The sequence below is a fragment of the Taurulus bubalis genome, assembly GCF_910589615.1.
Source record: "Taurulus bubalis genome assembly, chromosome: 2".
NCBI lineage: Eukaryota > Metazoa > Chordata > Actinopteri > Perciformes > Cottidae > Taurulus > Taurulus bubalis.
In genome coordinates, this window is record NC_136590.1 from 3,579,943 (window position 1) to 3,607,418 (window position 27,476).

At 44.4% G+C, this 27,476-nt stretch overlaps 1 protein-coding gene across 2 annotated transcripts in view; it reads left to right on the forward strand.

Moving 5' to 3' along the window:
- Positions 1 to 27,476, forward strand: part of dnah9 (dynein, axonemal, heavy chain 9) — a gene marked incomplete at both ends in the record, with an annotated part of 117,129 nt that overhangs the window by 62,407 nt on the left and 27,246 nt on the right. For both annotated transcript variants that reach the window (XM_079235727.1, XM_079235728.1), the window contains 19 exons: positions 203 to 396; positions 1,728 to 1,890; positions 2,185 to 2,308; positions 3,558 to 3,700; positions 5,316 to 5,477; positions 5,684 to 5,917; positions 11,259 to 11,339; positions 11,618 to 11,797; positions 12,326 to 12,556; positions 13,297 to 13,491; positions 14,483 to 14,602; positions 15,825 to 16,013; positions 16,775 to 17,010; positions 17,091 to 17,213; positions 18,202 to 18,406; positions 22,835 to 22,999; positions 24,588 to 24,728; positions 25,560 to 25,730; positions 25,910 to 26,032. In XM_079235727.1, the coding sequence (XP_079091853.1) occupies positions 203 to 396; positions 1,728 to 1,890; positions 2,185 to 2,308; positions 3,558 to 3,700; positions 5,316 to 5,477; positions 5,684 to 5,917; positions 11,259 to 11,339; positions 11,618 to 11,797; positions 12,326 to 12,556; positions 13,297 to 13,491; positions 14,483 to 14,602; positions 15,825 to 16,013; positions 16,775 to 17,010; positions 17,091 to 17,213; positions 18,202 to 18,406; positions 22,835 to 22,999; positions 24,588 to 24,728; positions 25,560 to 25,730; positions 25,910 to 26,032 (3,180 nt within the window). The remainder of the gene's footprint in view (positions 1 to 202; positions 397 to 1,727; positions 1,891 to 2,184; positions 2,309 to 3,557; positions 3,701 to 5,315; positions 5,478 to 5,683; positions 5,918 to 11,258; positions 11,340 to 11,617; positions 11,798 to 12,325; positions 12,557 to 13,296; positions 13,492 to 14,482; positions 14,603 to 15,824; positions 16,014 to 16,774; positions 17,011 to 17,090; positions 17,214 to 18,201; positions 18,407 to 22,834; positions 23,000 to 24,587; positions 24,729 to 25,559; positions 25,731 to 25,909; positions 26,033 to 27,476) is intronic.

Here is a 27,476-nt window from a genome sequence, read left to right on the forward strand (position 1 = left end):
AGAACACCAGCATCCCTCAGAGGCACAGCCCCCCAGTGAAATATTGGGGGCCCAACCTTTGCCAGGGTGAAAATGAACGAGGTCACCCTCTGCACAGCTGTGATATTCTGTCCGGACTGTTTAAGCTTATCATTAATGGTATGCTGACAGGGGTGGTGTGTGGTTTACCGCTGCAACGTGTGTGTGCACCTCCCTCCCCAAGGACATGGAGGAGACTCTAGAGGCCAGGGAGATGAACCTGTACTGCCACTTTGCCCGTGGGCTCGGGGAGTCCAGGTACATGGCCGCGGAGTCCTGGGCCTGCCTCAATAAAACCCTGCTGGAGGTGCTAGACAACTACAACGAGGTCAACGCCACGCTAAACCTGGTGCTGTTTGAGGACGCCATGGCTCACATGTGAGTGGAAGCTTTGAAACCCTGGGTGTGTGTGTTTTCTGTCACTAACTTTATCGTCTGTCAAGGGAATGAACTAGCGTACCAGATACTTTAAGATTTAAAGTTCTATTTTACAGACTGTCATAAGCAGCGACAGGCCAATCTAAATGATCCAGCATACATCATGACGGCTAACAAAGATGCAGAGAACAGATTAGGTTTGGCTTCAGTCTAAAAGACTCTTAACCCTTCACATCTAGTGTTTTTCCTTTTAATTGCCCGAAAGTTGTGCCTACTGTTTGACATTATCATGGACTACTAAGCTATTTCATACTTTCACTGGTTTAAATAAGAGCCGAACAGCTGATCCACTGAAGCGCAGGTAGAAAATCCACGGCCCGCCATTGGGTTTCAACAGTGTGTTTAAAACATATCAATGAGTCACACTGGGTGACTTATCATCAACATGGACTTTGCAGGTTTTAAAAAACAAAAGGAACTGAATAGTTCCATTTTTGAAGAGAGCCATAGACAGGTTCGGGAAATAATATGTGTTCTCAAATTATTGTAAATGGAAGCATATCAAATATATTGTGGTGTTTGAAGTGGAAGGGCCTGGTTTCTTTAGCAAGAGAAGGGGAAAGGTTAAGGGATACAGTGCTTTATATTCTAAAGACAAACCTCACATACTATTTTATGTTTTCATATTCATAAATCCACAATTCATAATAAATAACCCTATTAACTTCATATTGTAAAATAAAGTGTTAGCATGGACCTGAATGTTCCGTCAACCAGATCAGTCAAATTGACATTATAATAATGGAATGAGAAGATGACTTCACTTATTAATCATAAGTATGTGCTCTGAGTGTGTAAGTGCATAAAGTAGCGGAATTGTCTGTTGAGCAGTAAAAGTTGAAGGTAATTGAAATGTCAGTTGAAGTAGAAAGTTGAGGTGCATTCAATGTCAGTCGGTATGTAAATACTGACAGCTGTGGAAATGTTAGTTGAAGTGTGCTGAATTGCTTTTGGCAGCAACCTCAAATGAAGCAACACAAATGACAATGAAGTCAATTAATATTAAACATGGTCGCAGGAGGACCATTCAAATAGTTTTACATTCTCAGAAGAACGCTGCCATTCCTTGCCGGTACGTCTGAATGAAACAGGCGGAGGTGGTGATGGCAGGCGGTGCAGAAGCAGAGGAGATGGATTCTCTTTGTTTGTCTGTTGCTGTTTGTCCTATGAGTCAGAGATTGTCTTCATCCGGCTTTCCTCCTCCTACATTTTGACGGTATCTAACCCTTCCGCTGATTCCTCCCTCTCACCTCTCCCTCCCCCGAATGTAGCTGCCGTATAAACCGCATCCTGGAGTCTCCGCGGGGGAACGCGCTGCTGGTCGGAGTGGGCGGCAGCGGCAAGCAGAGTCTGACCCGGCTGGCCGCCTTCATCGCCAATCTGGAGGTTTTCCAGATCACCTTGAGAAAAGGATACAGTATCGCCGACCTTAAGGTTTGACGAGGATTACGTCGCAAAGAAATAGCACACCGCACAAAAACAACAACACAATCAACAACTCAATTAGTCACATATATATACGTTTTAAAAGGTTTCTCACAGCCGAGTGAGGTTTGAATTCAAACACGGAGGAGTATCTGGGTGAAATATAGACGCGGTACTGGTAATCCCCACAGTGATTCAGGTCTCAGGCACATATGTGTCACTGCAAAATATCAAATCACTCTCAACAACCCAATCTCATTAAGTGTGTCACTCTCTTCCTCCGTGTCTTCCTCTGTCACCCAGAGTGACCTGGCGTCCCTCTACATGAAAGCTGGCGTGAAGAACATTGGCACGGTGCTCCTGATGACGGACGCCCAAGTGGCAGATGAGAAGTTCCTGGTTCTGGTCAACGATCTGTTGGCATCGGGTAACACACTAACTGTGTGTCATGTTTCTGTGCTTCAGTAACTGTGCCGCATTACTCATCAACTACAAAACACCACCGTGAAGAACTGCACATCTGGATTTATACTCGACATTTGAAGAGTGCAATATGAATTTAGAATCATTCACTAAATGCTAATGTTGGCAGTGCAATAGTTTGGTAGTTATTATACAAAAATGAATGTAGTATATCGGCGTATCCCAACAGATGCCAGGACCACAACACAACAACAACTTTAGAACACATAAAGCAAAACCATGAAGAAAATGAATTCAATCTTCCCTTTTCCAAATAAATACTTTAATTCTGTGGCACACTGGCTCACTACCAGTAACTTACAGTGGCTAATGTTAGCTTTAGATAGCTTATTTTTTTACTTCATGACTTTACCTAACATTTACATGCTACTGTATATGTGGGCATGTCAAAGCTATCACAAAAGTAAAGCTAGAAGTGTTTCACCAGTAGACGTGTTTGCTGTTTCCTTGTGTGCTCAGCAGAACTAGCTAAGCTCTCGTGTAACGCTAGAAGTGCTGCTTGTATCTATCATTGTTTCTGCTGTTGTGCTCATTGACCGTTTGACCCGACAACCAACCTTACAGAATAGCATTGGATAGCAATGGGGAGGTCATCCCACTGTGCCAGAGGCTGCTGTGATTTGACTCACAGAAATATCATCTCATGAATCCTTTCCTTGATTGTCATGGAACATGTGGAGTTCACTGCTGCTGGGAGCTCAGCAGTGTCTGTGTGTTAACTGAAAATCTCAAACAAAGATGAGCAAACATGAGCACAACTTCAGCCTGAATGATGAATCAATCAGTCTGGTTACCGGACCGGTCCAGAGGTGATCGGGGTTTATCTTTTAGCCTGGCCTTGAGCTAACCAGAGGGGTGTTAGGGTAAAAGTCGAGAGCACATCTGTACTGGATGCTCAGGCGGTGTGTAGTCCCTATGTGTCAGCAGTCCGTGCTCTGCTCCGTGAGGCTGTGACTTAAAGCAGCTCTGCATTAGCATAAGCCCTCTGTATGAACTCCTGCTGCCACCACCTCTATTAACACAGCTACATTTGATAAGACGTCTCAGTGTCAGTTCAGATCTCAAGATAAGAAAGTTCTGCAGCGTTCTTGCACAAGTTTAGCTCTTTAACAGAAATACATCACAATGACTGCTTCCCACAGTCTGGTCTTCCCCTCCCCCAGTGGTAACGTGGCTGCTTTTACTCATTCAAGGAGAGATTCCTGACTTGTTCCCGGACGACGAGATGGAGAACATCATTGGCAGCGTGAGGTCAGAGGTCCGTGGCTCGGGATTGATGGATACAAGGGAAAACTGCTGGAAGTTCTTCATCGACCGGGTTCGCAGACAGCTCAAGGTGAACCAGTCTGATAGTCAAGTACAGGACCGAAAGATGTGTGTTCTGCACTTCACTACTAATCATCCAGAGAAAGTTGCTCTCAGGAAAAAGGAAAGGTTTGCCATTAATCTCTCCCATAGGACTGTCTGTATATCATCTCCACCGTCTCCTAATATAGTAATAGCGTGCCACCTCACACTCTAATTCCAAATAACAAAACAAAACCCCTCATACTTTGAAAACCTCTGCTTCATAATGAAGCCTTTCCCTAGACGATGTTATGCCCTGACATTCTGAGAAGAACTTGAGGTGCTTTTGGAGGCAGTGGACGTTGTTATACATCACGACTTGAGCAGAACAGCCTCCGTTTAGCTGCGGATAATTTCACCAGCATGGAGCCGGCTTTGTTCCCCCAGGGAGAGAGGGATTCTGGGGGTTTGGTTATCCTGTCATTATTACAGTGTCCACCACCACCGCTGACATCCTGCACCCTCGCCTCGCTCTCAGCTCAAGCCGGCCTGTGTTGGAGAGTGAATAAATTGGGAAGGCAATACCATGGGCACGGGGTTGTAAAGGAGTGGATATCTAACTGTGTGGCTGTCTGGATGGAAAGGGTCATGTTGGTAATATGATTCAGAGCAACTCTGCATGATGAGCACCAGTTTAAATCCTGAGCCAGACATATACATCATTATTCCAATGTCAAAACTTTCTACCACCCAAAATTCGACTTTGCCTTGTGAAATACTACATTTTTTAACCGTTCACGACATAAAAAGTGAAAATCAAACCCTGAATAAACTGCTCCAGAGTCCCCGAAATGCCCCACACTCCATGTGTGTGTTGGTTTATTTGGCTGCATAATTCTCAAGATGGGTTCTGCATTATCTGGGGTACCTTTCTTGCAGAGGAGCCAACTATCTGTGTGAAAATCTGGTTTTAAGACCTTAATGACCTCAGTTGGTATTGTGGTTAAAATGTGCTCATTCACAAATAAATGGGCCTTTTTTCAAATATCCACAAAATATTGGATACATGGGGAACCTGCTGCCAGGAATAGCAGTACTGTGGGGAACATGTAAAGAGTCTGTCTGTATTGTGAGAATTGCATTGGGGGTACAGAACCCATGACAGGCTTTATATGAAGGGTCACTGGCAAAAAAGGTGGCAGACAAGCTGGGTGAGATGTGTTGCTGTAATGGCGCTGAAGCAGCTCGTTGAGTCTCAGTGTGTGAAGCCATTTTCAGAGGAAATGTAAGACAAGTATGCCGCCACTTCCTTCTTCAGACTTGATTATCATCAGAAGTGTCTTTGGGTGTGCTTCTGCATGTTTGTTTCTCATGGTGTCGAGCATCTGGCTGCTTCTCAACAAGCCAGCTGTTCAGCCCGACACACTCTTTTAATTCACAAGCTTGCTGCAGGCTTTATTTGCTTAATGATGTAGCTGCAAATAATTAATTCACAGTTCTCCATTCCCCCTCCTGACCACAAAGAAGTGCTAGTCAGAGCAGGATTCCCCTGCCTTCTTTTCTCAGTGTGGCTGTGGCTCCAGTTGTGGTCACAGGGAAAGAAGAGGGGTATGATCTGCTGCTGTTTGACCTCATGAGTGTGTCTGTGTCTTCTTGTGTTGCAGGTGGCTCTGTGTTTCTCTCCAGTGGGTAGTAAGCTGAGGGTTCGCAGCAGGAAGTTCCCTGCAGTGGTGAACTGCACGGCCATCGACTGGTTCCACGAGTGGCCACAGGAGGCGCTGGAGTCGGTCAGCTTCAAGTTCCTCCAGGAGGTGGAGAATATTGATGTGAGAACGGATCATACTTTAATATACTCACAGGAATGAAGCCACCCACAACAATGATGTTCACACTCCAAAAATATCATTTCAAATGTGTTCAAAAGCAGACCAGAGTCCCTGGAAGTTAAATTCAGGAAAATATTGCTTTCCAGACAATTCTGCACAGCTTCTTTTGTCGTGAAGTAACCAGTTGTATCATTTGTAACTCTCAGCTCCAAGTGAAGGCGTCGGTCAGTAAGTTCATGGCATACGTCCACATGAGTGTCAATCGGACGTCAGGGGAGTACCTGGCCAACGAGCGGCGCTACAATTACACCACGCCCAAGTCCTTCCTGGAGCAGATCAAGCTGTATCGCAGCCTGCTGGGCCAGAAGAGCAAAGACCTCACCACCAAGATGGAGCGGCTGGAGAACGGCCTGCAGAAGCTGAACAGCACCTCTGCTCAGGTACGGTCCACCGGCTGCCATTTAAAACTCGCCCCAGGATTTAGACAAAATGTTCAGAGCATTATGTCACACAGACATCCCGTGTGTCCGTGGCCATGATGGGCAGGGTAATGTCAATGTATTATGTTTTTCTTTCCATATTTACATCCCAGAATTCCCATGACTTTTGCAGTTGAACAGCTGATCTTAAAAGTATAGCAGTTGACAAACTAATCTCACCACGCAGTCCATTTAGTAGCAACTCAGAAGCTTCTGCTCGTATCACATGATCTTCCCCAGTAAATGGAGTTGGAGACATGGCATTTCAAACATTCTTTTTCCTTCTGGTTCATCTTGGATTACCAGTTGATCTTTGGACACAGCAGCCGACTAAATAATGTCACCACAGGGTCCATTTTAGTAGCCGCTCTGAATAAATTCAGATTTCAGTTTTAAAGGCGCTCAATGCATATTATATATATTGATTGCCTCCACAAGGCTCTCAACATGGCGACTGCTCAGCCGGCGGCTCGCAGCTGACGGCGCTAACAGTGCAAACCATTGCTGACAGAGCGGACAGCGTTTACCTGAGGGGGAGCTAGAGGGCGGGCTTTACGCTTGAGTGACCAAGACGTCGGCCCGTCACGGCCTGGCCGCAGGAGTAAAGAACAGAGAAGCTGAGATTACGACACGGAGGGAGACCGACTGCATCCTCTGCTCCGGCAGACTTTACGACACGATATCTTCACAGTGCACATCGTTGTTTGATGATATATAAATGCTCTGAATACCATATAGGAAACTTCTAATCAGTATAAATAGATACCGTAAAAGCCGGGTTATAAGCCGCTACTACCTTCGGTGGTTGTCCCCGCTGTAGCAAGCTAGCGCTGCTGCTAGCTCCCCGCTGATGCTGCTACTGCCCGCACCCCCTCTGCCCGAGTCGGGCGTCGAGCGGCTGGTCCCGCTACCTTCGGTGGTTGTCGGGGGACCAGCGAGAGCTCGCGGAAGTTAGCGGGGAACTAGCAGCAGCGCTAGCTGGCTACAGCGGGGAACTAGCGGGGAACTAGCGGGGACTCCCACCAAACGTAGTAGCGGCTTGTAACCCGACTTTTACGGTACTTCAAATCTAATGACACATTTTAAACCAGCATGAATTACAAGTCTAATTGTTCAGAAAAAAATAGAAATTTGAACACAAGTCCATCACAACTAACTCTATCTGCTGCTGATTGGCCTCATGGTCAGATTGGGAGGTTTTAGAGATTTGTGACGCAATATCTCTTTGCTATTTTCAAGATCATGGAAGGAGCTCCAAATGGATTGCATAGCAATCCTAAAACTAACCCCAAAACTTAAAATAATACCTGAAATAAATATCAGTGGTGTTCTTTTAGAAAGTGGCTTCATTTAACCTCAGGTATGTATGCACACACACAATAATATATACATTTTTGTGTTAAGATATAATGTGTAATGTAATGTAATATGTAATGATCCGCAGTATTTTTCATGCTGGGTCTTATTCTCATAACGGTATCTGTTCCTACAGTGGGCCACGCAATCTGCATTTATGCAAAGCTGTAACACGGAGGTGGGGAATGCAGAGTTAGTTACACTGCTGCAGACCCCGTCACCCACTTTTACTTACTTTTTACTTGCTTTGCAGTTTCTCAGAGTGTTACAAACTACACACGAATGTTTTCTCGTCCCAGATTTCCTCTGTGAAGCGTGAACTCTCGACTGCTTCAGAACAGTCTTCCACCAAACATCCAGATCACTGGCCCCGTTTCTGTTTTCATACCCTGCATCATAACATATTTTATAGAATCTCTGACCGACTAGAAGACATGCTGCGGTTTGCATGACACAGATCTACCATGTGACCTCCAGTTGGTCCCTGCTCTAACGTTCTCTTTCATCTCTTTGTTCTCTCCTTTGTAAAATCATATTTGGCTGTTGTATTTCATATTTCTTTTTTATTGTATCCTATTTTTAGTTTAAACTTTCTACTGACTATCACGGTAGTAGCCTTAGTAATATAGTGGTGGTAATAGTAGTAATAGCAGTAGTAGTAGTCAAAGTACTAGTAGAAGCATTAATAATATAGTAGTAGGAAGGTAAACCAGCAGAAACAGGAGTAGAAGTAGAAATATTAATGATTATAGTAGTCTATTATCATTAATATTTCTACTTCTACTCCTGTTTCTGCTGGTTTACCTAACAGTAGTAGAATGTAATGGTATTAATAGTTGCTTGAACAGTCATGTGGAGGCGTGGCTTACTCTATACTCGGCATAGTGAAGCTGGGCGGGCGCGGTCACATGACTGTCACAAAGAGTTTGGGGATGAAAGCTTTTGTTACATGTCTAGGGATCACACAAAGAAGGGCAATCTGCTTTTAGATGCTTGAGAAAAAGGAGGTCTTCATAATCGACATTTGAGTAAATATTTTGACGCCAAATCAAATTGTTTTCAGGATATTTAACCTTTGTTTCTTTTAGTGCATTTAATACTTAACGTTTTTCTTTACAAGGCTTGTACACAGGCAATAAAGTATTTCATGAATATGTGATATGAGTTTAACAATTATAATCCCCTGCTTTTTGCCGGTAACACCTAAAGTCTATGAGCATATCTATGACTTACACTCATTGTCTTTTTCATTGCTCACCGTTCATCTTTTCGGACGCCCTCTGGCGTTTGTGATCATGCTCGGAGGCTGACAGAGCGCCAGCTGACCACGAGCAGAGAGATGAATTATCCAAATGTAAAGGAATAAAAGCAATGACTCAAGTAAGAGTACGAAGTATCTTGCATTAAAACTACTCTGACAAGTTCAATTGACTCCATGAGAACGTGTAACGCAGTAAATGTAACCAGCTGGGAATCCGTCCATCTGCCGCTCACCTCACTCAGCTAGACGGAGATTAGAACAATACCTCGACTATTTGTCCTTTTCTTTATTTTGGCACTTCATGTTTCCATCTTTTAAAATCTACACCTGAATCCGTTTGTCCAAATGTTTACCATCTCCACACCTTTGCAGAAAAGAGACATATGAATAATGCAAAACAGGGTTTGTGTGTGAAGCAGCCATAATTATAGTGGTTCTACTACACAGTGCAACTGAATGTAACATCACACACATACATCATGTCACCTCTGCACACGGTGCATCTCCATTGCTCTGCATAAACATGCCCACACACACCCACACAAGATCACACACATACACAAACAGCCCTTCCACATAAGTGACATCAATGTATTGAAAGCCAGAGTGGCCTCTCACACACACACACACACATACATATATATATATATATATATATATATATATATATATATATATATATATATATATATATATATATATATATATATATATATATATATATATATATATATATATAGGGGCTGTATGCTAATAGAGAAGCCATCTAATTAGAGAGCATGTTGTTTCCAGCAGCCAGCCACCATTACTGCTCCCTGTGTTTGTTAGTGCATCCACACTGATAGCCGCGCTACTATAAGTACTGTTATTTAACATTCTGGGCAAGAGGATCCGTGGCTCACCAGGGGCTGCTGTGGTCATGAAAAACAAACAGAGTGTGTGTGTGTGTGTGTGTGTGGTGGGGGTTGTAGGAGATGCTGTGTGTAAGCGTATGAGTCATCTGCTCCCCAGAGGACACATTAGTTCCATGGTTGTTGTCCGCTTTAATTTTAGCGGAGGCTGTGTCCTTTCCAGTCTTGTGGTAATATTAGTAAAAGGAGTAGTGCTGGTAGTACTAGTCTCAGTGTAAGTAGTAATACTAGTATAAATGCTAGTCGCAGTTAGTTGTTTAAATAGAATCAGTTGCACCAGCTGAGAAAAATAGCAGGTTTCCCTGAAAAGGATAAGAAATGGCAAAACAAATGTCCCTTCAAACACACACATGTCTCGCTGCCTCTCTTATACTGACTGACATCACGCGTGCATGAGCAGCGGTAGCCTCTCGCTTTGGTATTCGATGTGAGCAGGGAGTGAGAGCGGGTTCTTTCTGCAGTCAGGAGCAGAAACATGGATTTCTATCTGCAGTGGATGAACACAGAAGTATTGAATATAGAATATCACACACGTCTCCCACCAATTAGTTTGTCCTTCTCCCCTCTGTCTATTCATCATGTTGATGGCTCACTCGGTGCTCGTCTAGTGTTCGACACAATCTTTTGCGCAGAATGGCCGCAACCCGGTTGGGGCTGTCTTCTCTCCGGCCTGATTTCCTGTTTGTTTTTTTTTAGCTGAAAGACAAGCATGACAAACAGTTTTTATTTCCCCAGTGCAACATTCCGATGGAGCCGGACGGTAGTGCAGAGCCCCATTTGTCGGGGCGTTATGAGGAGTTTGTAACAGCTTTCATTTCTCTTTACGACCGACCTTGTTCTGTGCATTTATGTGTGTGTGTGTGTGTGTGTGTGTGTGTGTGTGTGTGTGTGTGTGTGTGTGTGTGTGTGTGTGTGTGTGTGCTGATAGCAGCTCTTGATCCTCAAGCTCTTATTTTCTTTCCAGATATGCATGGCCGTTCTTTCTTTCTGGCCCTTTATCGACTTGGACAGACTTGGTTTTTTCATAGTAATGGATGAAAGGTCAAATGCATGGTTCATGGCACAATCCTGCAGGGCACAGAATTGTATCCGCAAAGGTTTAGGGCCCCTTTGTGAAGCTGATTTGTTCCACTTTCCTAAAGCACAGAGTCCTCTTTATGCTTTGAAGAATTGAGGAGATGTTTAGGTTTCAATTAAATTGCCATCGGCTCGATCAGTGATTGTATTACTAATAAGATCCAACGAGGATACAAACAACAAAACAAATGATCGGCCTTTCAAACCCGCTTGAGAGATTCAATTAGATGATAGCGATAGATTCATTAGTGCCCATGATATGCACACTGATCGCTGCTTATATCATTTAATGAGACAAAAATAGATTGTTGTCAGCAGCCCACCCCGTGCTCTATCGAATACTCAACTCATATCAGTGGATGTGCTCTTTCCTTCCTCCATCCAAGCAGCTGCACACACACAAAGGAACATCTTGGGAAATTTGATGAATTGATCAAGTACTTGTTCCTGAAGCTTAAATGTAATGTTTTCCAGGTTAGCTTTCAGTTTGAAATAAGGGTTTATTGACGAGTCTACATACGACAGTGAAATATATATATATATATATATATATATATATATATATATATATATATATATATATATATATACAGTAAATAGAGAGAGACTATCTCATTCTGGTCTCGTGAGCGTGATTCAGTCTTGGCTGTGTCATCCAGTCACATCTTCCTGACCTCGTGGCCTCATCCTCTGGTAGGTGGATGACCTCAAGGCCAAGCTTGCTGCTCAGGAAGTGGAACTCAAGCAGAAGAACGAGGACGCGGACAAGCTGATCCAGGCAAGAACTTGTGTTATTTATTAGACACAAAAAGGAATATCATTGTTGAGTGTTGGTATTTCCTCACGTACAAGTATCTCACGTATCTGTTGAGGTTTGTGGAACTTTCGTTGCTGCCGCTTGAAGTTGCCCACTGCAAAGTATTACAATGTTCCTAATGAGTCACATGTAATGCCACCTTTTTTCCTCTTCTTCAAGATACAGCTAGACAACTTGTTTGTTATTTCTGCATTGTGTCCACCATCAGCCCAGCATTAAATCCTGTGCGCTTCCCCCAGGTGGTTGGGATCGAAACTGAGAAGGTGTCCAAGGAGAAGGCGGTCGCTGATGAGGAAGAGCAAAAGGTGGCGGCCATTGCTGTGGTGGTCAGCGGCAAACAGAGAGACTGTGAGGAGGACTTGACCAAGGCTGAACCGGCTCTGCTCGCTGCTCAGGACGCCCTCAATACTCTCAACAAGGTCAGCTCCTCTCATATCCCCGCCATGCCTTATTGATTTGCTCCATTACAACCTTCTCTCTTTGTTCTCTTCTTTTTAAAGAGTGTGTTCTTTTCTCTTTTTTAGATTCCCTATTTCCAGCTTCAGGAATACGTTATGTCCACACAGGCCTCGAACTGTAGAGAAGATTATTGAATCACAGGCTTTAGCTGAAATAATGTCTTCTTTATGTTCTGCAGGCATTTTACTTCATCCTCACATCCTGTGTAGGTTTATGAGCAGCCTCTGGGATTTATAAAACCCCCTCTGTGTTTAAAGGTGCTACCTGTTCAAACAAGCAGAACAGACAGTTCAATCACCGCTCAGAGCTCTCTAAAGATGCCCTAATTAGAATTCTCTGTTGCCGTCCCAAAGTCAGCACAGGTTCTTCTTTCTTTAGTCTAATCCTCTCTCCTTTCCTCTCTCTTTCCCCCCAGCAGACAGCAGAGATATGCAGTTGTTCAACTAAATCACAGCTCTTTCATTCCCCTTCTGTCTGGCCCCGCTCAGAACAACCTGACGGAGTTGAAGTCGTTCGGCTCTCCGGTGGCGGCGGTGACCAACGTTACAGCCGCAGTCATGGTCCTGTCAGCGCCGGGCGGCAAAATCCCAAAAGATCGCAGCTGGAAGGCCGCAAAGGTGATGATGGCCAAAGTGGACGCCTTCCTGGACTCTCTGATCAACTTCAACAAGGAGAAGATCCCAGAGGCTTGCCTCAAAGCTATTCAGCCTTACCTGCAGGTGAGCATCTCCAGGGTTCATACGCTCATGGAAAGTCATGGAAGTCATGGAATCTTTTAAATGGTTATTTCCAGGCCTGGAAAAGTCCTTGAAAAAATATTAAAAAAAGGGAATGGGAATGGAGTGGCCTCGACTCACCAGCCTCTTTGCTCATTCACTGCTGAAGCCTCCCGTCAGTTAGCAGAGAAAGCAGGAGAGATAATTTCACCTCAATGTGACTTCAAACCACAGGATATCAGGAACCGGGATATGTGGGTTTTGTGGCAGGCGCTGTAACCCTTCGCCTGCCGAGGAGCTCCTTTTCCTATACGTGTTTTGGGGATTTAAAAGCCTGTGCCGGCCAATATCTTCCACAGCCATACAAGCATATAAGCAGCCATACATACAGGCATCTATATAAATGTTTATTCTTTTAATCAAACTATTGTCTCATTCATTTGTGTCATTTAAGGTTTACTGTATGCTTTGTATTTTCTCACTTTTTCATGTTTACACCAAAATGTTTGGTCATGGAAATTTGGTTTAAAGTCATGGAAATCCATTGGTGAAGATGTGTATGAACCCTGCATCTCATCCATTGACGTGACGGCCATGACAGTGGTGCATTATGGCTGCTGAGCACCACACTATGGATGTAACAGGTTATTAGATGTCTGTTTAAAGAGCTTTCATTTAAACAAGCCTTAAATGATGTTCATTATCGCCGCTTTATTATTTGGTATTTGTCCATCTTGTCTCAGGATCCAGACTTCCAGCCAGACCTGGTGGCCTCCAAGTCGAACGCGGCGGCCGGCCTGTGCTCCTGGGTTTTAAACATCGTCAAGTTCTACCAGGTTTACTGCGAGGTGGAGCCCAAGCGGCAGGCTCTGAGCAAGGCCAACGCAGAGCTGGCTGCTGCACAGGAGAAGCTCGGCTCCATCAAGAGCAAGATCAATGTGAGCCATCACGCTGGAATGAGGATGCAGGAAATGAAAAGTTGATTTGCTACACGCCAAAAGGAGGCAATTTCAATATCTAAAACCCTGAGGATATAATATGAAAGAAAGGACTTGAAGTCACTGACAGAAACACAAAGGCGTGTCTTTACACTTCAGTTGGTGGGCTGATGTTTGTACAAAACAGATTGTGGGCTGCTGAGCAATGACTTGTGAAAGCCAGACATCAACAGCTCCATCAAACCCAGAAGATATGCAATGCACCAAGAATGTAATGCCACAGAAATAGAATAAAAACAACCAGCAGCTTTACGAAGGAGCAAAGATTCAGGATATGAGTTATTGTATCAAGGCTTGAGTGGCAGTTGACACATGAGCTCTGCCAGAAGTGATATACCACCAGCTTTTTATCAATACACCGCTGGTGTGAGTCCTATTAAAGGCTTTTACTGTTCATTAATCTAAAACCAAATCCATCAAACTAAAACCCTATTGATGAAAGCAGCTGTAAATAATAGTTTCTCCGTGGCTTCTGACATTCAGCCCATCCGCCCCAGCAGAGAGGGCTTCCTGCCGAGCGACGACTCGTAATAAGATCCAGCGCCACTTCTCGCTGTCATTTTTCAGCCCTCAGTCAGATCGCTTGAGTGGAGAGTGGGTTCAGAGCCAAGAGGAATTAGCAATGCTCAGACTAATCTACTGAACCTGTGTGCCTCTCCACCGATTAATCCTGTTTGTCCTTGTGCTAATTGCTTCCATATGCCAAATAAATCCATAGCAAAGGGAATGATAACTTTTACCCAACTGTTCACACACTCCCAAGTTTCTTTCATGGCGAGACTTTAGCCTCCACTGCTCTTTGTCTCTGACGTTTCTTTAGCACCACGCTGTATTTTAACAAGGGCCAATCTGTGTCTCTTCCTGTGTGTGTGTGTGTGTGTGTGTGTGTGTGTGTGTGTGTGTGTGTGTGTGTGTGTGTGTGGCCTATCAGCTCCTTAATGAGAACCTTGCCAAGCTGACAGCCAAGTTTGAGAAAGCCACTGCAGACAAGCTGAAGTGCCAACAGGAAGCAGAGTCAACAGCACGCACCATTTCCCTGGCCAACCGCCTGGTGAGGAGGGCCATAACGGGGTCAAACAGGGGGCACGCACACACACACACACACACACACACACACACACACACACACACACCCATCTGTCCCACTTGCTCCTTCCCTCAGATACAGTAGATACAGATGGTTACACACTTGTCTTGAAGGACATGTGTACCCAAACTACTTTTAGCTATCTATATGTTTAGTTTGGGTTAAAACCAACACAAAACAATATTATGAACTGATTGTGCAATTTGATAAATGACCTTAATATGTCTGCGGTTGTGACACAATTTACAATTGTCACACACATTCTTGTCAGAGTCAGAACTCATCACTTGCACCTTGCAACAGATAACTGAACCCTCTACTGGGGGGGTCCACGTGATGGACGTGCAGAGGTGTAGTCAGAAGAAAAGAGGCACTATTAATACACAGCATGCTCTTTATTGCGGAGTAATCCAGGTACAAACAGGAGCTGCTCGCACCCGAAGCAACGATTTATCCAAAATGTAGACAAAAGCAACCTGAAAACATGGGGATTTATGTACATGCATGGTTACATTATGCTGTCATACATATCATGTAAGCAGCTTGACTTATACAAACATATAAGAGGAGTATAAATGACATTATAGAAGCATTATAGATGATTTATAACAAAGTATAAATGTTAATAGAAAAAATTATAACGGACAAACAGAGAAAGATTGTAGCTTTTGCACGACACCACGAGCGTACCGACTTATATTTTAACACACGTACACCCAAAAGCTATTTTTACATATGCTTGTTAGTGCAGCTGTCTCTTTCTTAGGTGCACAGTACATATGTTTACACACACACACACACACACACACACACACACACACACACACACACACACACACACATAAATCCCACCATCAGCTGCCAGTGTGTAAATGTGCTGCTGACAGCAGCACAACATAAAGAGGAGTGTTGACACTGTTAGTATGATAATGTAAATTATGCAGAAGAAGATTTCAAAAGGCCTGACAGGAGCAACAAAGCATGAGGGGTTGTGCTCTGCTCGTCAGTCACAACTTGCTGAAGAGTACGGCGTCTCTGTGATGTATGCGGAGACGTTGCGGTCGGTGTCAGAGTTGGGAAGAGAGAGAATATAATATATAATATAATTTAGATCAGATTGTTCAGGATGCCTGTGGAGAATATGTTCCGGTAATGCAGGAGGAGTCAACGTACTCTCGGTCTGCAGGTGGGCGGTCTGGCGTCAGAGAACGTTCGCTGGGCGGAGGCTGTAGAAAACTTCAAGAAACAGGAGAGGACTCTGTGCGGGGACGTCCTCCTCATCACCGCCTTCATCTCCTACCTGGGATACTTCACCAAACGCTACCGACTCCAGCTCATGGACGACACCTGGAGGCCCTATCTCAGCCAGCTGGAGGTGGGTGGCCTCACTGGTGATGACGTACCTATATGTCAGGTCTGCAGCGCTTAGGGAGAGACCACATGGAGCCCTTAAGAACGATCTGATGCACTGAGCATGAACACAACATTCAAGGAAACAGAAGTATTAGCTTCATTCCTGTGGGTTATTATAACGCTGAACTTACCAAAGTAAACACATTGCTGACAATCAGACTGGGCAACAAGCACAAGCAGTTGTCTTTCTCCTTCTCAACTCTCAGACTTTATATTGAGATGATGTCACATTTTAATATGAGAAAGTTTGACGACTGTATTGCCTTTATGGATTTCAAAAAATATTATTACAAAGACTAATAATTTACCTTGTTTGCAGCTTGAAGTGTCCTGTCAACAGTTTTCCAGGCATCTCTTTTATAATGGGGATCTGTGGTGAAATACAGGGGTTTTGTGTCCAGCCCTCTTCGTGCATCTATGGGTTTACATCCCCGTGATGGAGTTATGCACACTCAGGATTTTGTTATGCAGCTTCATGACCTGTCGGAGCTTCTCCCTGCGATCGGTCAACATGAGCTGCTTATGTTTTATGTTTTTCTCTTGCAATATTCGGATTCTGATGGAAATCAGATGAACAATGAACCCAACCCCACGTGTGCAATCATGTTAACTGCATGTGTCCACAATACCTTTTGCATCTGTCACAGACACACTTGTATGCCTACAAATTAATTTAGTAGTATTTAATAATGCACATTTGTACTCGTCGCTGTCATCTGTAAGGTTCCCATCCCGGTGACCCCTGACCTCGACCCTCTGACCATGCTGACAGACGACGCCGACATCGCGGCGTGGCAGAACGAGGGGCTGCCCGCTGACGGGATGTCCACCGAGAACGCCACGATTCTCACTTCCTGCCAGCGCTGGCCCCTCATGGTGGACCCCCAGCTACAAGGGATCAAGTGGATCAAAGCCAAATACGGCGAAAACCTACGCATCATCCGCATGGGACAGAGAGGGTAAGCGGCTTCACGGTGAGATGTCGCGCTCCTCTTGGGAGGGAGATCCTGACCGAGCGATTCTGCGGTCTTGTCCTCAGGTACCTGGACGCCGTAGAGAGAGCACTGGCAGCAGGTGATGTGGTTCTGATAGAGAACTTGGAGGAAACGGTGGATCCCGTTCTTGGTCCTCTGCTGGGAAGAGAAACCATCAAGAAGGGCCGGTAAGGAAGACTTCAACCTTTTCAAAACGCCTTCACAAGGTGTTGAACCTTACCTGCTAACAAGATAATCTCAACTCAAGGTCCTTTCATGGAAATGTAGATTTAAAAATGCATTATTTTATGGAAACAGTAGTTCACAAAAGGCTCTCACCTGGAGGTAGCTGTATGGTGTGGGACTCTAATGCATGTCTACATAAACCCTCAGCACACTGGATTCAAAGTGTTTCATATGCCCACCAGTGTAGAATCACTGCTCTAGAGCACCACGTGTGTTTATATCTGAAACTGAAAATAATCCCCAACAAAAGCACCATTTCCTCCTGGTTGACGCTTCCTGAACATTACAGCAGTCAGCTGTTTTTAAAGTCACTACGAGGAACTTGTGGTTGTGAAACACTCTAAATGCAACACTGATTCCTCTACATGAGCGACAGAAGTAAACCAGACTACTGGCTCTTTCTGTTTGGTCATCAGGTCCAATCCCCTCCGAAATCTGACAAAACGATTGACTCCTATGCAGGATCTTTATAGGACCAACGTAGGTTTACTTTAGGAATTCTGTTGTTTGTAAACCCAATAGTTCTGTCCACAGGGAACACCAAAATCATCCCCAGATGAAAGTTCTGTTAAAAAAATGAAAGAATGTGTTTGTGGTCTGTATTTAAAGTATTCAGTAGGGACCAATGAGCTTGGAGCTGCGAGTCGAGGACATATAGGGAAGTCAGAAAGTATTGAGAGATTATTCTGATGTTTTTGTGGGATTTGTTGACAATCAGAAACATATAGAATAACAGCAGCCTAGCACTTCAATTGATAGTGACCTGGTTTTATTAATAAAGGAAAAAGGCCCTTGCAGTATAAAACATTGCAGTTATTGATGTATCCCCTTATCTGGTGTCTGCTTTGATAACACCTTCCTATTTTAGAATCCCTTCCTCCATTTAGTGACTTCTCAATGATCAGAAGCTTTCTGGCCCCCGTTTACCAGGTACATAAAGATCGGGGACAAGGAGTGCGAGTACAACCCCAGTTTCCGTCTCATCCTACACACCAAGCTCGCCAGCCCTCATTACCAGCCGGAGCTGCAGGCCCAGTGCACCTTGATCAACTTCACCGTGACCAGAGACGGGCTGGAGGACCAGCTGCTGGCCGGCGTGGTCAGCATGGAGAGACCCGACCTGGAACAGCTGAAGGTGAGGGAGTCAGAGTTATCAGTGGATGCAGAGAGATACACGACCTGATACAGATGTGGAACGACATTTTCAACAGTGTCTCTTTTCATCTGATGTCGCAGGAATGTAGAAGTGAACCTGAGCAGACATGAAAGCAGTATCTGTCACACTCTTTATGCGCTATCAGAGAACAAACAACCGTCCCACGCTGCACTCTGTTGAGTTCCACTCCTCCCGTCTCCTCTGTGCAGGTGTAATTAAAAGGAACAGTGAGAGCCGGGCGTAGCTCTCTCATTACCATCTTTAACGGCGCACGTCTGCAGGAAAACATCGTCCGTCTAAACATCACAAGAGGCTGCAGTCCGGGCTCTTTGACTCCGAAACAATCAGCCGGTGCCTTTGATTAATGGCAAACTAAGTGGGTGTGTGATAATTGTGGGGCTTTGGGTCCCTCTCTTCAGGAGATGGGAACACTGCTGTGGGTGCATGTGTGTGGAGAGATTCTGCAACACTGCTGCAAAGTGATTTCAGATGGCACGCTGGTATTCCTGCAGCAGAAGAGGTGTGATGTGTGTGTGTGTGTGTGTGTGTGTGTGTGTTTGGTGTTCCGTCTTGTTTCTGGGTCTGGGTTGAGATCTGGTGACTTTAATGCTCATCAAAGTATATATATATATATATATATATATATATATATATATACAACAATGAATGTATGTGGCCACAACAGTGGCAAGTTCATTACCCGCTCTACTGTTTGGCTTTCAGACGCTTTATTGGGGTTCAAATTGAAACTGAATTTCTTGTCTGCCGCTGCGGTTCAAATTCCCGTGAGCTAAAACGATGAAACTTGGTCCAATAACTGGAAATGATGTGCAAGTGCTGCCCAATAAATACGAAGTTGTGAGAAGGCCACGTCCCTCACGCCGTATGGTTTGACTAATTTAAAGCACATGTCCAGCTACATGTGCTCTGACTAGACTTCATTTAGAATGTTTAGAAAAACACATCTCCTTTTGTAGGACATTTTCTGTGGATCATTTTGGATTCATATTATAAACGCTTGTTGATATCTTTGTTAGTTTTCTAGATATTGACCAATGAACTTCAAAAGGGAGTAGTTCAGCTCATAAATAGACACACATATTGGGCTATAGCGCTACAAATGCAGACAAAAATGCAGAATCTAAATCAGAACGTGTATATATATATATACTCACCGAATATATTTCACAACAAAGTTGGGTGTGTGTTTGATTACTGCAGACGGAGGGTATTATGGGAAACACTTCTCACTCACATACGCATTCATAACAGGCTGCTACAGTTACTAACTGTCTTTGCTAGGATGTCATGTATTAACTGATGTAAGAACACTTTATTTCTGTCCATCACTTCTCTCCCCGCTTTATGCATTCCTTTGGTCCAGCACTTATCCAGATGTTACACACTCATTACTACCTGTGCAACAAAGAGAAAATCCCAAAGTGTCCCTGATCTGGTTAGTTTGAAGTATCACCATCTTAGATAATGATTGACAATATCAAGACATAAAGTAAAGTCTGGAACACCGTTATGTCGCAGTCACCCTGGACACGCTTCCTGCTGCACTCTTCTGTTCATTATCAGGCTCCAGGAATGTGTAATTGTGTCTCCACGCGGTCCTCAAAGGAGCCTTCTCTTCTCTTTTTATCATTCATTTATGTTCACACGTCCACGTCTCCACAATCAAAGGAGAGGCAGAAAGGAGACTCTTTGAGTTGTATTTTTCTTTTTAATGTCTTTGCTGTGAGGACCCTGGACTGTGAGGAGCAGGAGCGTTGATGACCTGTCACCAGCTGGAGCTGTGAGTGTGTGTGTCACTGCTGGTCAGTACAGTACAGCAGACTGTGGAGCAGTAATGAGCAGCCGATAGTTGGGAGAGCCACAGTATGGTGTGAATGTAAATGTTCGTAATTACGTGAAAATTGACTTGGATCAAAGCTCCAGCGTCTAATGATGCCTCGCGCTTCGTCTCGTCGACAATCTGTGCTTTTCATGTCAGCTGTTTGAAATTGGATTAGCCGCTGGTGCTACTGTACCGCGGCAATTAGACAACACACTGACACACTTCCACTGTTCCCTAAATGCGTGGCTTGTTAATCCAGTTGAAAGGAAAAGCAGAAGTCCCTCTCCACTGGTCTAGCTGACGGCGGAGGATAATGTGGCCCATCTGTTCCCGGGTCAGATTTACTCTCACACAGTGCTATTTGCATTTCGATGGTTTTCAGGATGGTTTCCTTGTTTGCGCCTGGACTCTACTCGGACCTGTAGGCTTTCATCCGTGGACAAATCCGCATTATTAATAAATGGAGAGCTGGAGTTATTCCAGAGTTATTTTAAGCCTTGTGTCCCCTCAGCAAAAAGAGAAATGTGATTTAATGAAGCTTGTTTAATTAGCATTTCTGCGAGATCGGAGGAGGAGAAAAAAAAACAAGATCTGGAACTCACTTATCATTTTAATTAACACTGAAAGTTGAAGGTGGGTGAGGGGGGTGTTCACTCCAAGCAGCTTCCAATCAAAACATGGCCCGTAGAATGGAGCGCTGAATGGCTTTTTGTTGCCAGTAAACAAGCCGCCCTGATAAGATCAGCAGACTGATAGCGGAGTGTAAATTGGCTGTACCTGTTTATATTCTCAGGATGACTCGCTGCCATTAGACCTTTAATGAGGTTAGCGTTGCTACTCAGCCGTGAGGCGGCGGCCGGGTGAAAGAGCTCTCATTTAGGGCTCAGGAGCTTAAGATGTCAGCTCCCCTGTTTGGAGAGAGCACAGGGGATCAGTCCACAGACGTTTACCACAATAACTTCCTGCTCCGGTCCTCCCCGTGCACATACGAGAGTGCACGTGAACATCCTGGTGTGTCGTCTTTGCTTACACCGACCTTCCGTGGTAATGAGAGCTAAAATGCTCCACTTCCCAAATTACCTTAACAGGGCTGCTCTGTGGAACTCGGTAATCATTTGCCTAAAAAAATGAAAGATGTAATATCTCATTTTAATCCCAATTAGAGTGTTCTGCTGACTGGTTAATTGTTTGTTTTTCCCAAGCAAGGGTAATTACAAGTACAATGTGCCAGAGGAAAGCTAATCATTAGAAAGGGACTCATTACTGGGTCCAGTTGGGAATGTTTCAGTGCGGATGGCGCTCCCCTCAGGAGCTCTGAGTGTGGAAGTAGAAGGTCACGGTTGAGTCACACAGGCGAGATCCCAGTTAAATGTCCAGCATTCTGGGATCTCTCTCTGCTCGATGACACATGTCAAGTCTTTCCTCAAAATGCCTCAAATTGCAGCAGTTTTTTTTTTCAGTTTTGGCAGAGGAGAACTTTTGGGAAATAACGTGAAATTCAGAGCATGTAAGACTTAACAAGGCAGAGGCTCAATTAGTTTTAACAATGGTGTAAAATATTTCCCATCACCGCAATAGGAAATACTGTCATAAAGAGACCAATTAAGCAGTGTGATCTCCTAAACTATCTGCTCCCCTGGTGCGATCTGAGCTAACTATGTCTTTTGTCATGGGAGCATGATGCCTCAGAGAGGAGGACTAGCTCCGCCCACACTGCCAGGAACCTATTAGCACCGTCTGTCGGGGATCACGCCACTCAAAACCCCTCTGCTATCATGAGTCACCGGCAACATTAGAGCGGGCAAATCTCACAACAGCCCGCCCTCCCGTAATTACAACAACGCAAAGGTCACAGAGGGAAACTTCAATAAAACAGAGTCAATAAGGAGCAGAAACAAAGAGCTGCAACAGACCATAATGAAGGACAAAGCAGGGTGAAGCCACAAAGAAGTGCACTTTGTTCTCCAACAGCAGGCTTTGAACGAGTGAAAGTTTCTGTCAGGCACTTCTGTTTTTTTCAGTCCGAACAAAGACAGAAACAAAGTGTTTGAGTGGAGTTTTATTAGAGGACGGGATCCACCAGTCCATATGTGAGGTGTCAGATAGAGCCATTATGAATCCTGTGCATATGGCTGAATGTTCTGCATTGATTCATAATTGAATACTTGGTATTTCGTAGCAGTGGATTCATAGAAGATGAAGATGAGTGTGTGTTGTGGTTCACCATCAAAGCTGCTTCTCTCCTTGCTGGGATCGACGGTCTCATCCCATCCCGGGTGAGGAACGCCCGGCAGAGGTTTGATGTTGGCAACCAGACGGAAGCCGGCTAATCCCGCCCAGAGCGCTCCCTTCATGGGTCCAGAGCATATCGATTGGTTCCGCCTTTGAGGCGCCCTTTAGTATTCATGTTCCCGTATTGACCCGCACCTTCAGCGTCTCCCACCGCCTCCATTATGATGATGAGGCCAGAAAGGAACCTGACAACAACAAGCATATATCTGAGAAACCTCTGACTTGTGCATTGGGTCACGGTGACGTTGTTGTGTGTTCGTGTGTTTTATTAGTCGGACCTGACGAAGCAGCAGAACGGTTTCAAGATCACTCTGAAGACGCTGGAGGATAACCTGCTGTCCCGCCTGTCCTCTGCTTCTGGAAACTTCCTGGGGGACACGGAGCTGGTGGAGAACCTGGAGACGACCAAACGCACAGCAGCTGAGATCGAAGAGAAGGTTCTGTTCTTTCTTTTGTCTTTACAGCTCTGTACACCGATACATGATCAAACACACAAGGACAGAATACTGTAGGGAGTAACAACTTTGTGTTTAAGAGCCGCTTGTTCACAGCTTTTTTTTTTTGTAATCACAGTGTCGGTTTTCTTGATTTTAAACTTGATCTAACGCAAAATATGAGAAACTCTCCCAGTCCTCATCACTCAGATGTACATCCACGGCTAGCCAAGGCCATGGATGATTAAAGAGAACCGGACACAGCGCTGGTCTTATGAAAGGCTGCTCAGTGGCGCATGACGCAAAAAGAGTTTGACTTCAGAGTATAAGTCCTTTCTTCCTGCTGCTGTCAGGCTGCACAATAAGCCAAGCTCTCAGTAAACCACTAACACTTCACTTTAATCACTGTGGACACATTGGCTGCACTCATCTGGTGTAATATAAATACATTTAAGTACTTTTATATACTTTTTATTCCGTCTGTATATTTAATTTAAAACTGCTACTGTATTCTTCTTCTTTAATGTTTTGTATTACTGTTACTGTTATTTATATTATAGATTTTTTTCTTACAAGGCTGCTGTAATCCTGCAATTTCCCCACCGCGGGACTAATAAACTATTTTATTTTATTTTAAAATTAGGATTATATAATTAGGGTTGTCATTGTGGGGCCCATAAAGTAGCGTACTAGAGTGTCCTTTAGCCCCGCCTCCCAGCCTCGTTCTTATTCACATGAACGGACGAAGGAAAATAACTCTGGATTCAGCTATTAGTGCATTTCTACACTTCTAGAACCTGATTATTTTAATAAGGGCTGTTTAAGTGTTCTTATTTGAAGTTCATTGACCTTCAAATAAACAATGAGTTACAGACGTCTCTTTCCTAATCTGAGTCTATGGGAATATGTAGTTTGGGCCCAATGACGTCACATGATGGGCCCAAAGGTTGTAATGTCCGCGTTTGGCTTCAAAGCCCGGCTCTCTTCCTGGAGGCGTGGCCCAGGCCCACGAGATGCTCACATACTTTCACCAACATGCTAATAACATGCTAATATCCACAAGGGAACATGCCATTGAGGCGCTCCCTGATCTTCCATATGCCATGTCCTTATTATTATGAGTGGTGTTGCTATTATTTACAATATTTCTATAGCTATTGTATTTTTCCTATTCATCATGTTTTATATGACATTTTTTAATCGTTATTTTGACTCAGTGAAAGTGTCACACACAGTTTGGATTCTTTTCAAAAAGGTACAATCAGAGGACAGCAGGCTGGTCTCCTGTCTTTAGCCTGTAATTATGTATTATGTCATTTATGTAAATTGTTTTTAGCTCCCTTCTGAACGCAGATGTTAACCCCTTATCATTCTTAAGCCTGCATTTGTCTGGTTAAAAAAAAAAAAAAAACGGCACATAATTGTCGTGTTCCACGCAGTGTCAGAACATTTTGTCTGGAACCGTGAAATTAGAATAGCTCTGCTCCGCACTGAGGGTGTTTTATTGAATGGTGACTGATGAACCCTGAGTGCATGCATGTCCGTGTCTGTGAGTGTCATCCTGTCCGTGTGTGCTCTGTCTTTAATGTAGGTAAAAGAAGCCAAGGTGACAGAGGCCAAAATCAATGAGGCTCGGGAGCACTACAGACCAGCAGCGGCACGGGCTTCCTTATTGTACTTCATAATGAACGACCTCAATAAAATCCACCCCATGTACCAGTTCTCTCTCAAGGTAGCCTGTCTATTGACGTGCCGTGTTTCCTCCCCGTCTCCCGGGCCCTCACCGAGAGCCCTCTTTACACTCACGTCTCCGTTCCTCCCCTCGTTCTTCCATTTGCTCACTGTGTTTTATGCTCTTTGCCCTGCTTTTATTGTGTTTGTGGCTCCCTAATGTGGTTATGTAGAGCGTAATGTCTTTCATATTGTCAGCCAGAGAGGAGGCTGCCTGAGATATGGTTCGCAATCACTCCCGGCTCCGCAGGTAGCTGCCCTGGCCCAAGATATTTCCCGACATAATCAAATGAAAACACATTCAGAATATATATGTATTTATATATATATATATATATACACACACATAACATTGACCTTGAGAATAAAATGAAGCACGTTATAATATGTATTCTTCACACAGTGTTGGAGCAAAGTGTGACAGAAATGAAACCAGAGAAGATAAATTATTTTTAGGATGCAATTACATTTTCAGCCTATTCACATAATAATGTTGTCAATGTGTTTCTGCTGATGTATAAGCCCAGAATTGATTGCAACACCCCTGTTTAAATGTAACAATCTCCGACCATAATAACACGTTCATGGAGACTTGCTTTCCAGTGAAGGGCTTTCCATAAGTAGCATTGATTTGTACATCTTTTGACTGAACCACATAACCATGCCAGGGGTACATTACATGATGATATCTAGTTCATAATTAAAGGCCAATATGAGCCAGTTATTGCTTGATCGATCATAGGTCTGTAGTGACTGTTCAGCATAGTTTCATTGGTGCGTGTAACACTGTGATGTCAGACACTGAGCCAGTGAGTGGTCCTCTGGTCCCCAGGCGTTCAGCGTGGTCTTCCAGAAAGCGGTTCTGAAGGCGGAGCCGGACGAGGTGCTGACGCAGCGGGTGTCCAACTTAATTGACAGCATCACTTCCTCGGTCTTCCAGTACACCACCAGAGGCCTGTTTGAATGTGACAAGCTCACGTACATCGCTCAGCTTGCCTTCCAGGTAGGGAAGGAGGCCGGTTTCATCTTCTGCATGGTTTGTTTTGACAACAAGCTTGCCATTGAATCATCAGTTGCTCCTGAGACCAGCGGCCCTGTTTGGATCTAATCATGTGGAAAGGAAATGCTGTTTGTGCTGAAAATACAACAATTCAAAGTCATTCCTGTTTGTCGTGTCTCCAGATCCTGCTGATGAATAAAGAAATAAATACTGCAGAGCTGGACTTCCTTCTGAGATACCCAATCCAGCCAGGTGTCATGTCCCCAGTGGACTTCTTATCCAACCACTCCTGGGGAGGCATCAAGGTACAGAGAGAGGCGGAGATGAATGCCACTGAAATGTATTGATGTGAAATACAAAGGGCTAAGCTATGAAGGCTTAGTGTCAAAGGTCCTTTTGATCATATCTAGTCAACTACATCTGGTCACGTTTTAGATACGATGCATTACTTGTAAAATTCAGGGCCAACAACAACAACTTAGAAACAATTTGACCAATACCAATGTTGCTGTTATTTATTCCCATTTTGTGCAATGGGAACAAGAGACACCTTTATTGTAAAGAAAATAATGAAATGCATTCAGCATTTCGTCACACTCTTTGAACGAGCACAAATTGGCAGCGTAGCGTCGATGGACAGTTTAGCTTGGTTCCAGAGAGAAGGTTTGGGACTTCTGCTGGCAGCGTCGTGTGAAGTTCAATCCTGGCTGGGAGAATGAGATAGGAGCTTCTGATGAGGTCATTGCAACGATCATTTGTTCTATTCAGAGAACCGGGGTTACACAAGTAACCTAACGTTGTCTTTGTTTCACACAGACCTCCTCTGTGATTCCCTGAGCTCGGCTCTGCTCCGTGACCCCGTGTGTTTTAACATTGAAAGGGCAGCAGCAGAACTCTGCACAGTGTTTCTTCCTAAAGAACAGCCGTCTGGCCGTGCAGCCCTGTGGCCGTCGAGCAGCAGAGGTTCCTCTCTTGTCAGATCAGTTTAGCAGATAGCTAAACCCTAACGGCAGCATGGTTTTTCAGCCGCTCATGCATTTTTCAATCTGTATAGCCTAGAATATTAACTTAACCTAAACCCCTCTGAGGGTTTGGCGACAGCTTTCTCCAACTGCACTCAACCCACTGTGAATGTTTACGGCCCTGCTAATCAAATTCTGTCACCTGATTTTCTTATCGCAATTAGAAACATAATCAGTTGGAAAGCTTTAAAGGAAGGTAATATCCTGATTGTCTGGCTCTCTTGATGATATTAGCAGAGCATGAATCCCATGGGACCCGGTGTATTCTCCCCTCACCGGGGCTCGGAGGTTGACAACCTCCTGTGGTAATTACACAAACTGAGCTGAAGTGATGGACTGTGTGCGGAGCCTCTTGGTCTCACTCTACCTCACCACCTCATGCCCAATGAGCATTTGTAGAAACGCAGATTTGATGGATTCCAAGACTCCTTGTTCTCTGTGTGTCTGCTGTTGGAGGGTTTCAGGACCCTGGACAGGTTAGACAGCGTGCACACTGTGTGTGTGTGTGTGTGTGTGTGTCTATACTTGTCAGTGTGTGCATCTGCTGGAGGCTGCACTGTGACTCTGCTGTTCTCCACAGATGAGATATGGAGTCTGTCAGCTGGGGCTCACAATGAAGCCCCTACTGGTTCTGCAACGGATGCATATTCAGTCCCCCGTCCCGTTATGAAAGGGAACGTGTTTACTCAGCATTTCCGTTTGAATAAATATTATTTATATTGGCGTG